Raw genomic sequence first — 10,909 nt, 5'->3', positions numbered from 1 at the left:
GGAGCTATAGGAGGACAGGCTCATTTTAATGGCTGGAATGGAATAAATTAAATGGTATCAAATATATCAAACATATGGAAACCACACATTTGACTCCGTTCCATTTATTCCATTCCAGCCATTCCACTGTTCAACCAATGCTCAAGAGCTTCACTAAGGTGTTGTTGGTTGTTTTTTTTTTTAGAGAAAATGTTTAATGTAATTCCAGGAAAAGAGGGCCACACAGCACCCAATTCACCGAAGTCAATACTGTACATGTAGAAAGCTCTACCTCATTCCTCAGAGTGATTTGGACTGTATCACAGCTCCTCTGAAGATGGGAAAAAACAAGTGTTTTGTTCTCCACTTGACAATGAAATAACACAGTCATCTTAAAACACACTTGTGTCACTATAATTGCTGCAACATTAAATACATGGCTGCTATATATCGGCTATTGAGAAAACATATGAAGAAAAGCAATCACAGGTCATTCCTCTGCAAATTAGATATTGACTGGTTTATGAACGGTTTGTCATGATAGAGATGGTATTTTCTGTAAAACTGTGAAAATCACTATTTTTGATAAGTACTCTTTTACAAATGGAAACACATTTGTCTGCATTTTATTTTATAACAAAAATACAACGTTGACAACCCAATTAACTTTCAAATCCTCAAAAATGTACTGTATGTCAAATATAATGGATAATAAAATAAACCATAGAGCATCCAACATATAATCAATCTAAATTAATAGGCACATGAATAAAAAGCTTTAGTCTAAATGGTATGGACCCTCGGTGTCCCATTGACTGGGAGGTTGTGTAGTCCACAGACTTATAGTCCTAATGATCAGCCATTCTTTCTGACTGGCAGTCACCACAATACGAACACACTCAATGTCAAAGGCAATCTTGTGGTCCACGTCTTGAACCTCAATGTTTCCATATTTAAACTCCCCTAACGTGATGTAGGAAGAACACTGCCTTCCTCTCTTTGTCCCCACCAGCTTCTCTCCTACTTCCAGAGCTCCATGGTGCAGGATATCGTTCTGACGATCGTCCGTTCCTGTCACGATTTTTATCTTGCTGATTTTAGTTGATTTGTTAAAGACTATAACAAAGAAGTCTCCGGTAGAAGGGGGTTTCCCCCAAAAGTATTCGTCCACGCTGCTATAAGCCTTGGTGGCGTCATAGTTTTCAAATACATGAATGTTTGTGTACAGGCTAGCAGGAGGGTTGTCAGGGATATCAATGGAGTCTTCTTCAAAGTCATCATCCTTCAACTTGTTCTCTGCCCCTTTATATGAGGAGTAGTAGCCCATGTGCTGGAACAAGGAGGGCTTGAAGCGGATCACATCTTTCTGGGCAAGCAGGTCCCGGAAGTGAATGAGGAGCCAGTCACAGGGCATCTCCTGGTAGAACATGAGCAGGAAGTGGGCCAGGCGTGGCAGGTCTCTTGAGTGGTAGAGCTTCCCTATGTAGCCAAGCTTGGAGAACTCCAGCATCACCCAGTAGGAGCCTTCCCTGGAGGTGACCACCTTCTTCAGGGATGTCAGAAAGTTCCGTGAGCAGCGCACATCATCCTCCAGCATCATGTAGAAATCAGAGAGGTTGGTGCAGAAGTTGAGTAGAAAGGCGTAGTCCACGTTCTGCTTGGAGCGGAATCGTACCCTGTCATCTGGGTCATTGTAGTTCCTTTTTAGCCCATCCAGTGATGGATAGTACTCCTCAGGGGCATGGATCACCAGGAGATGCCCAGCGATGATGTGGTGGGCAAACTTCCTGGAGATGTCCTGCACCAGGTTTTCACACCAGGCCAGGTCAAAGTCTGCCAGGTGGACCACCACCACAATCTCTTTCAGCTCCTCATAACTGGACTGGTCAAAAATGGATTTGATCGTCTCCATGAGGTAATTCCCTTTTTTTCTTTTGACGGATGACAATCCAATGGTTAGATATTCTGTAAAGACAAACATTGATATGACTATATAAATAATAATAATAAAAAAGACAAATAAATGCCTTTCAGGATGAAATACATGTGTATCTACAGGTATATTAAAAGGTACATTTACTCTTTCGAGGCAGTGGGTTCCCAGCGAGGTAACGATATGTGACGTTTATGGTTCCAGAGAAATTAGTGAGGTCTCTGAAGGTGTGAACATATCTCTCAGTGTTTGAAGGATGCATTGGTGTCTCTCTCAGCGGTTTTTTACCCGCCTCCTAAAAAACGACAGCATTGTTACTTAAATGTAAAATACAAATATGACATCATAGGAAGAAAGATCCAGAGACAGCCTACCATCATGTATCCATCCTCCATGTAGAGATTGAAGAAGAGGAGACAGGTGATCAGGACCCCCAGGAAGGGGATGGTGGAGCGTTTACGGAAACACCTCATCTTGTCCAGGGACTTCCACACCAGCTTCATGATGGTGACAGTCACTGGGGAAGAGAAACAACAACATTAAAACAGCCTAATCAGTTAAAGCAAAAGATATCCTTGATGCGCACAGATTTCCTGTAGAGCTCACTGGAAGATTTTTATTTAATCCCCTAAAGCAAGTTGTTTGAACATATTGGTAGTTTTCATTCGCAAAAGACTGTCTGAGTAGGTAGGTATTATTGATCTACATCCCCGTAAAGTCAATCCAGTTTTCTTGAATGTACAGTATGTCTATGTGAGTGCGTACACAGAACTGCCTGTACCATGTGTTTTTTGATGTGCTTGTTTGAAATCAGCAGTGCATGTATGCATATGTAAGGTATGTACAGCTCTGGAAAAAATTAAGAGACTACTGCAAAATTATCAGTTTCTCTGGTTTTAGTGTTTATAGGTATGTGTTTGGGTAAAATGAACAGTTTTGTTTTATTCTATAAACTACTGACAACATTTCTTCCAAATTCCAAATAAAAATATTGTCATTTAGAGCATTTATTTGCAGAAAATGACAGCTGGTCAAAATAATAATAAAATGTGAAAATAAGTTTATATTTATTTTTAAACAACAAAATACTAATGTTTTATCTTAGGAAGAGTTCAAAATCTATATTTGATGGAATAACCCTGATTTTCAATTACAGCTTTCATGCATTTTGGCATGCTCTCCACCAGTCTCTCACATTGATGTTAAGGGACTTTATGCCACTCCTGGCGCAAAAATTCAAGCAGCTCGGCTTTGTTTAATGGCTTGTGACCATCCGTTTTCCTTTTGATCACATTCCAGAGGTTTTCAATGGTGTTCAGGTCTGGAGATTGGGCTGACCATGACAGGGTCTTGATCTGGAGGTCCTCCATCCACACCTTGATTGACCTGGCTGTGTGGCATGGAGCATTGTCCTGCTGGAAAAAACAATCCTCAGAGTTGGGGAACATTGTCAGAGCAGAAGGAAGCAAGTTTTCTTCCAGGACAACCTTGTACGTGGCTTGATTCATGCGTCCTTCACAAAGACAAATCTGCCCAATTCCAGCCTTGCTGAAGCACCCCCAGATCATCACTGATCCTCCTCCAAATGTCACAGTGGTTACGAGACACTGTGGCTTGTAGGCCTCTCCAGGTCTCGCACGCTCTGTGAAACTTGGCGGAGGATCGGTGATATGCATATGTATACATGTAATGTACTGTGTGTTGTGCATGTGTGTGCGCTGAGACATACACACACTTGTACAGTGTGTTGTACAGCCCTCCATCTCCAGCCATTCCCAGTGGGCCTCTGGCAGAGTGCTAATCTGGGTCAAAGTGCAAACTACTGAGAAGGGCCTGGGAGAGGCTCGCTTACACATGAATCATTTCTCCCGTCCTCGTTACGCTCACCACTGATGGAACCACAAAGCCTTTCATGTTTCCTTCTGATCTTAAAGGTAAATACTCAGAGAGCTTTCACTCTGGAAGCAGCTTGGATCAAAAGCCTTATTCAATAGGAGCATATTGTTCCCCAATACAGGACAGAAGTGGGAGAGAGGTTGGTGTACCTGGAAGTGTTGCTGACAGACCTGCAGTATATTGGTAGAAATATGAGCTGTGCTATTGCAGGGGTGGCTGATTACAAATGAACATTTTATGTAATGTACAGTATAAACAGCCTCTGAGATGGATGTATGCTGACAGGAACAAATTGATCGTACTCGTCCCATAAAAAAAACATATTATTGAAGAGGTGAATATATTCTTTACAGACAACTAACTGCCAGCACACCAGTCGAGGTCCACCTTTGGCTCATTTTCTAACAATATCCAAACTTCCTGTAAAATTAATATGAATATACATCGCTGTTCGAGTGAATCCATTTGCAACACAGAATGATAATGAAGAAAAAGTGCTTTCAAAAAAGCCAATTAATCTTATGTAAAACGGCTGCTCAATGCGGCTAATGAGATGCCATTTTAATAAGCGGGTGTGTTGTACAACAAAGCCATTTTGGTAAACACTATTGTTCATTTGTTTGATGACAACATTCAGGTAACATGCAGCCTAGGCGCCAGTCTGTTTCTGCATCAGCCAACTTGTTGTTGCCTTGTCAAACATGGGGACCAGTGAGTCAAGTTTAAAGTTCTCCAAGCTTTGGACCGGCCTCTTCAAATATTCATGCCCAACACTGTGTGTAGTCTTCAGCACATTAATGTAATGTTACAGTGTGGGCTGAAGCACTGCAACCAGCCAGCCACAGAAGAGCTTCACTGGTCTTAAACCTACAATTTCATCAAATCCAACACTAAAAATACAAAATTATACTACAAATTACAGTCACATTTACCCTGTAAAAATGACAAGTAGCCATCATGTGACACCAATCTCTTCAACCAGCCCAGTCAGCTACTTGATCTATGAGGCCCTTATTGACTGGATGATGACTGTTATTATCCATAGCCTTAAAATATGATATTCAACATATGATCATGGTGTACATAAAGCTAAGCCATTTATTCACTCAGCTATAGCAGTCCATAAAAAATGGTCACGTCTCTCTCCTTCCAAATGGCAGTGATGCTAAATATGGTTATGGTGTCATTGAGTGTCCTCTCACATTTCCCTCCTAGCTCAGTGCTGCTGGGCTGTGACGGACTGTGGAGTCCATTTTGTCACCTTGTTTCATTCTGTCTCAGATTGGAAATGCATGGAGGATTATTGCCTGGTGTTCAGGATGAGTGATGATGGGCACTGAGCCTGGCCTGCTCTTTCTCTCCTCTTGTGTGTGTGGGGCTGTCAGAGCTCAGCTGGAGGAGGGAGAAATCCATGATCTGGGTCATGGGTGTTAGTGGACATTTCAGTTTGTTTTATTGTGTCTCGGGGAAAACATTCATAACGTCACTAATAACAAAAGCAATGACTATTGAAACAACAAAGAAGAGGAAATAGGGAAGGAAGATGGGGTACTTTTTCCAAATGATATGGATATATCCATCAGACATGCACACAGGTATGAGGAGCTGGAAATGCAGCTGAGATTTGCTGGCCAATACGTATGTAGCCACAGGATTCCTTTATTAAAACCTCTTAGATATAAGGTGTCCTTTCTGGTACCGATTCCGACCGTCATTTTCGCTTAAAAATCGACATGTAGATCAAAATGGCTTGCATTGAGCAAAACGCCTGGTTCCCACGGACACAGTCATTTTTTTCTGTACCTGTGTGAAGTAGTATGTGAAATCTGAAACCACTTGAAGCTGGGATGTCCCACCTACCATTTCATTCACTCTTCCGACTGTCCATCAACTCTTGGCTCCTACAGCTCAGCCACTGACAAAGAATACTATCGTTACATTGTAGCACATCCCGAGATTTATAGCCATTCATCTAAAATAATTAATAGATTTTAAACCAAAAAACACTTTCTGTTTGCCATAGACTGAGATGAAAGGCGAGTTCCTAACGAGTTCAGGAAGCCAAGCTAGAGCTCTGTGAAACATTTTGACCTAAAGAGACTTAGAGAAAATGTGTATATTATTTAACACTAAACATATCAGTGGAGGCTCCTCTGAGGAGGAATGGGAGGACCCTCCTTTTGCAAAAAGTGAAATTTCAACCACTTAATTATGTCATCATGGGAACCAATTTTCAACATAGACAAACCCTGTATGAAATGTGTTGAATTTGATCATACATACATCATAAATGGATTATTTCTGTAATTTGAAAGTTACATATCTTGAAAACGTCATTGCTGTCAAGCAAAACATGTTAGAACTATGGCAACAATGGACTAATGAAACGAATCCCAAAATATAGTTTTGGGAGGAATTTTCCTTTAATAATGAATATGTTGGATTCATTTCAACCAACATCTAAGTTAAAGAATAGGACTAAATCAAATAAAACTTTATTAAATGTGCATTTAAAGTTAGATTTGATGTCCTTTTCTTTAACTTAGATTTTTGGTTGAGATGGAGACATGAATGCAACATATCAATTATATATTTGTAGACAAACTGGAGTTAAAATCACACTAGGTCACTGGCACAAAATATACATCTCCTTCAAATGTTGATATTTTGTTGTGTTGACAACCAAACACAACTCAATATCACTTTTGCAAATACAGTAAATAGCCTATTAACTTGTCAACAAGTTATCAAATGATATGTTGGATTCACATCTCCAACTAAACCAAAAATAAAGGTAAAAAAATAAGATTAAGCCAGTAGCTCAGATGAAACTATCCAAGCATTAGATACAATGCATTCAGAAAGTATTCAGACCCCTTGACTTTTTCCTCATTTTGTTACGTTACAGCCTTACTCTAAAATTGATAATTGTTTTTTTCTCCTCATCAATCTACACACAATACTCCATAATTACAAAGCAAAAACAAGTTCTTAGAATTTTTTGAAAATGTATATAAAACCCCCCCGGAAATATCACATTTAGATAAGTATTCAGACCCTTTACTCAGTACTTTGTTGAAGCAACCTTGGCAGCGATTACAGCCTCGAATCTTCTTGGATATGACGCTACAAGCTTACCACACCTGTATTTGTTGAGTTTCTCCCATTCTTATCTGCAGATCCTCTCAAGCTATGTCAGGTTGCATGGGGGGCGTCGCTGCACAGCTATTTTTAGTTCTCTCCAGAGATGTTTGACCGGGTTCAAGTCCGGGCTCTGGCTGGGCCACTCGAGGACCTTCAGAGACTAGTCCCGAAGCCACTCCTGCGTTGTCTTGGCTGTGTGCTTAGGGTTGTTGTCCTGTTGGAAGGTGAAACTTTGTCCTAGTCTGAGGTCCTGACCGGGCTTTCATCCAGGATCTCTCTGTACTTTGCTCCGCTCATCTTTCCCCCGATCCTAACTAGTCTCCCAATCCCTGCTGCTGAAAAACATCCCCACAGCATGACGCTGCCACCACCATGCTTCACCGTAGGGATGGTACCAGGTTTCCTCCAGGCGTTATGCTTGGCATTAAGGCTAAATAGTTCAATCTTGGTTTCATCAGACCAGAGAATCTTGTTTCTCATGGTCTGAGTCCTTTAGGTGCCTTTTGGCAAACTCCAAGCGGGCTGTCATGTGTCTTTTACTGAGGAGTGGCTTCCATCTGGCCACTCTATCATAAAGGCCTGATTGGTCGAGTGGTGCAGAGATGGTTGTCCTTTTGGAAGGTTCTCACATCTCCACAGAGTAACTCTGGTGCTCTGTCAGAGTGACCATTGGTTTCTTGGTCACCTTCCTAACCAAGGCCCTTCTCCCCCGATTGCTCAGTTTGGCCAGGTGGCCAAGCTCTAGGAAAAATCTAGGTGGTTCCAAACTTCTTCCATTTAAGAATGATGGAGGCCACTGTGTTCTTGGGGACCTTCATTGCTGCAGAAATGTTTTGGTACCCTTCCCCAGATCTGTGCCTCGACACAATCCTGTCTCGGAGCTCTACGGACAATTCTTTCAACCTCATGGCTTGGTTTTTACTCTGACATGCGCTGTAAACTGTGGGTACTTATATAAACAGGTGTGTACCTTTCCAAATCATGTCCAATCAATTGCATTTACCACAGGTGGACTCCAATCAAGTTTTTGAAACATCTCAAGGATGATCAATGGAAACAGGATGCACCTGAGCTCAATTTCGAGACTCATAGCAAAGGGTCTGAATACTTATGTAAATAAGGTATTTCTGTTTTTTATTTGTAATACATTTGCAAACATTTCTAAAAACCTGTTTTCACTTATTCATTATGGGGTATTGTGAGTGGCGCAAAAGTCTAAACCACTGCATCTCAGTGCAAGAGGCGTCACTATAGTGCCTGGTTCGAATCCAGGCTGTATCACATCCGGCCGTGATTGGGAGTCCCATAGGGCGGTGCACAATTGGCCAAGCGTCGTCCGGGTTTGGCCGGAGTAGTCCGTCACTGTAAATAAGAATTTGTTTCTTAACTGACTTGCCTGGTAAAATAAAGAAGAGGGGGGATGGAGAGAGAAAACACTGCTATCTCTCCCTAGGCAGGGTGAAATAGATACTTATCAGGACCAACCTCAAAAGGTACAGGGAGTAATTAATCAGCTTTCCTTTAGTGGTATCATGTGGGAACAGCGTGTGTCTGATACACATCAGTAGCATGTCTTAGGAACAGCCAGATAATGGGGTTGTATGGGGTTTAGTGAAGCGTGAGCTCCTCACACTTTGGAATAAAGCTGTAACGTAACAAAATGTGGAAAAAGTCAAGGGGTCTGAATACTTTCAGAATGCACATCTCCTTTAAATGTTGATATTTGGTTGCATAGTCAATGTATCACAATTCAATATGACTTTTGTAATACAGTAGATAGTCTAAAGTTAAGGCTATCTTACAAACTAATGTAACAACCTTAAAATGAGTAACTTATTCATGGCCACATCTTGAGGTTACTGTAACTATAAAAGTCTTATGTAATCATAGAAAGCATACATGGTCAAAATAGCATGCAAAGGTCGCAGCTCTGTGGAGATCTTCACAATATAAATATGTCAGAATCTCCAACAGCATTGATCACTTGCACTATGTACTTGTAATGTAATCTCAACTGCCATCCAGGTCATTTGGTTCTGCTAGATGAAGCACAGTGGTAACACATTAAGTTGCTGTATAAATACAAAACATCTGATATTGTATTCCCATTTGAATTTGGTTGTGCTTTTAGATGGTTGAAAACATAGTGATAACACATTGGGAATTCAACAAACTTCTGCCGGTCCTTTTGACTGGGTGAATAAAGGTTGAAATCTGACTGTGTCAACCAAAAATGGCCCACTTTTCTACAGTACGTTGAAATTACGTTTTTTTTTAAAATTGTTTACTCAATCGTTAATCTCGGCACCCAGAACAAAATTGCTCAATTGTTGATGTATTTGTCTCATGAATCATCCATTGGCCCAATAAGCATCGATGGGAGGTGAGTCGCATCTTGGCATGTGGGTGGGTACTCTACTCACAACACATTTGACTGAGGTCACTGCTCAGTCTGGTCTCCAGCGTAGATATAATCAATCCCCTATTATTGCATTATTCCAGTTGCTTGAGGCCCTGGGCCATCAGGCTGTGGAATATGATATTGCTGGAGACTTTCCCAGCGTGATGACTGTCTGTCAGAGTTGCACCAGGAGGAGGATTGGGAACTATCCAGCTAGTCTGAGTCCCATTTCCAATGACGAATAGCCCTCTTGTGACAAGTCAATAATGCCCTGAGGGACCATACTTGCCATGGATCATTCTGGAGACGTGACAGTGTGTGTTGTTGCACAAATGCCAAGAAGAGAATAGGGGTGATATCAGACTGTGGGAAAATCTGTTATTTAGATTTTTCATTTAATTTCAAATGATTTTACATATGAGAGAATGGCTGTAGATACAACAGGGAAGAACATTATTAGGTAAGATATTATTACAGATGAAAATGACAACTTTTGCTAAATCCATCACATTGACATTGATGTGAACACTGACACGTTGTGTAATGTTCCCTGCCCATGTCAAATAAAACCTGTATTCACAAGCATATTGTCTTGTAAGCACCTCACTTCCCTCCCTTATACTACCTTGTAGTCAAATTCACTGGGCATGTTTTGTTAGTGTTTACAACCCAAAAATACCAATAAAAATCACTACAGTCTTGAGGTTAACATTTCAGGAGAGAGTAGGTGAAGATTCAATGATGCAGAATACAGGTCTTGATTAGATGTGGTCACTATAGAGACAAACTAGAGTAATTGTAAGGTAGCATCAATAAGTGGGTCCTGCAGGGTTGATCTCAGTGGTACAGGTAAAGAAAAAAAATGATGTAATGACTGATGAACATCGTTATATACAATTGTTTCCAACAGGCAGTGTTGATTAATCACACAGGGGGTTGGTGACACCAGACCCAACCCCCTCTATTGTAGCTGGGTAGTGAGGCTGCAGGGAGACGCTGCTCTAGGACACAGAGACACAGTGGCTCAGATGACAGGAGGGGTGAACATGTCATCTTTCCAGGAAACCTATGAACAGACAGAATGACAGACTGAGGGATGTGAAGGGATGTAGTAGCAGAAGTATCTGAGTTGGGTTCAGGATCAGGATCAGAATCAGGGACAGGATCAGGATCAGTGACAGGATCAGGTTCAGGGACAGGATCAGGTTCAGGGATAGGATCAGGGACAGGATCAGGATCAGGGACAGGATCAGGTTCAGGATCAGGGACAGGATCAGGATCAGGGACAGGATCAGGTTCAGGGACAGGATCAGGATCAGGGACAGGATCAGCATCAGGGACAGGATCAGGGACAGGATCAGGTTCAGGGACAGGTTCAGGGACAGGATCAGAGTGTGTCAGGCAGCAGCAGTTATTTATTGGTAGAACACTGATGAAGGGGTGATATTCCCCATACTACCCGTCCTGTATCCACAGAACTCGCACTGTCTGCTTTGCCATCACAAACACAGTTTGGGTGGAACTAAGTGTGGAAAACCCAATCCCCTTTTATCCTA

The 10,909-nt window shown here is 41.5% G+C and overlaps 1 protein-coding gene across 1 annotated transcript in view; it reads right to left on the bottom strand.

Moving 5' to 3' along the window:
• Positions 1–598: 598 nt before the first annotated feature.
• The window catches only part of LOC115197585 (alpha-1,3-mannosyl-glycoprotein 4-beta-N-acetylglucosaminyltransferase C-like), a 38,259-nt gene continuing 27,948 nt past the window's right edge, over positions 599–10,909 (bottom strand). Inside the window, exons 3-5 of the mRNA XM_029759244.1 lie at positions 2,287–2,429; positions 2,060–2,207; positions 599–1,944 (exon numbers count right to left, since the gene is read on the bottom strand). Of these exons, the coding sequence (XP_029615104.1) occupies positions 758–1,944; positions 2,060–2,207; positions 2,287–2,429 (1,478 nt within the window). The 3' untranslated portion in view covers positions 599–757. The remainder of the gene's footprint in view (positions 1,945–2,059; positions 2,208–2,286; positions 2,430–10,909) is intronic.

This window comes from Salmo trutta, chromosome 7 (assembly GCF_901001165.1).
Source record: "Salmo trutta chromosome 7, fSalTru1.1, whole genome shotgun sequence".
In the NCBI taxonomy this organism is placed as follows: domain Eukaryota; kingdom Metazoa; phylum Chordata; class Actinopteri; order Salmoniformes; family Salmonidae; genus Salmo; species Salmo trutta.
Note: the sequence above shows the minus strand (reverse complement) of the source record. Positions and strands in the feature narration are given on the sequence as shown.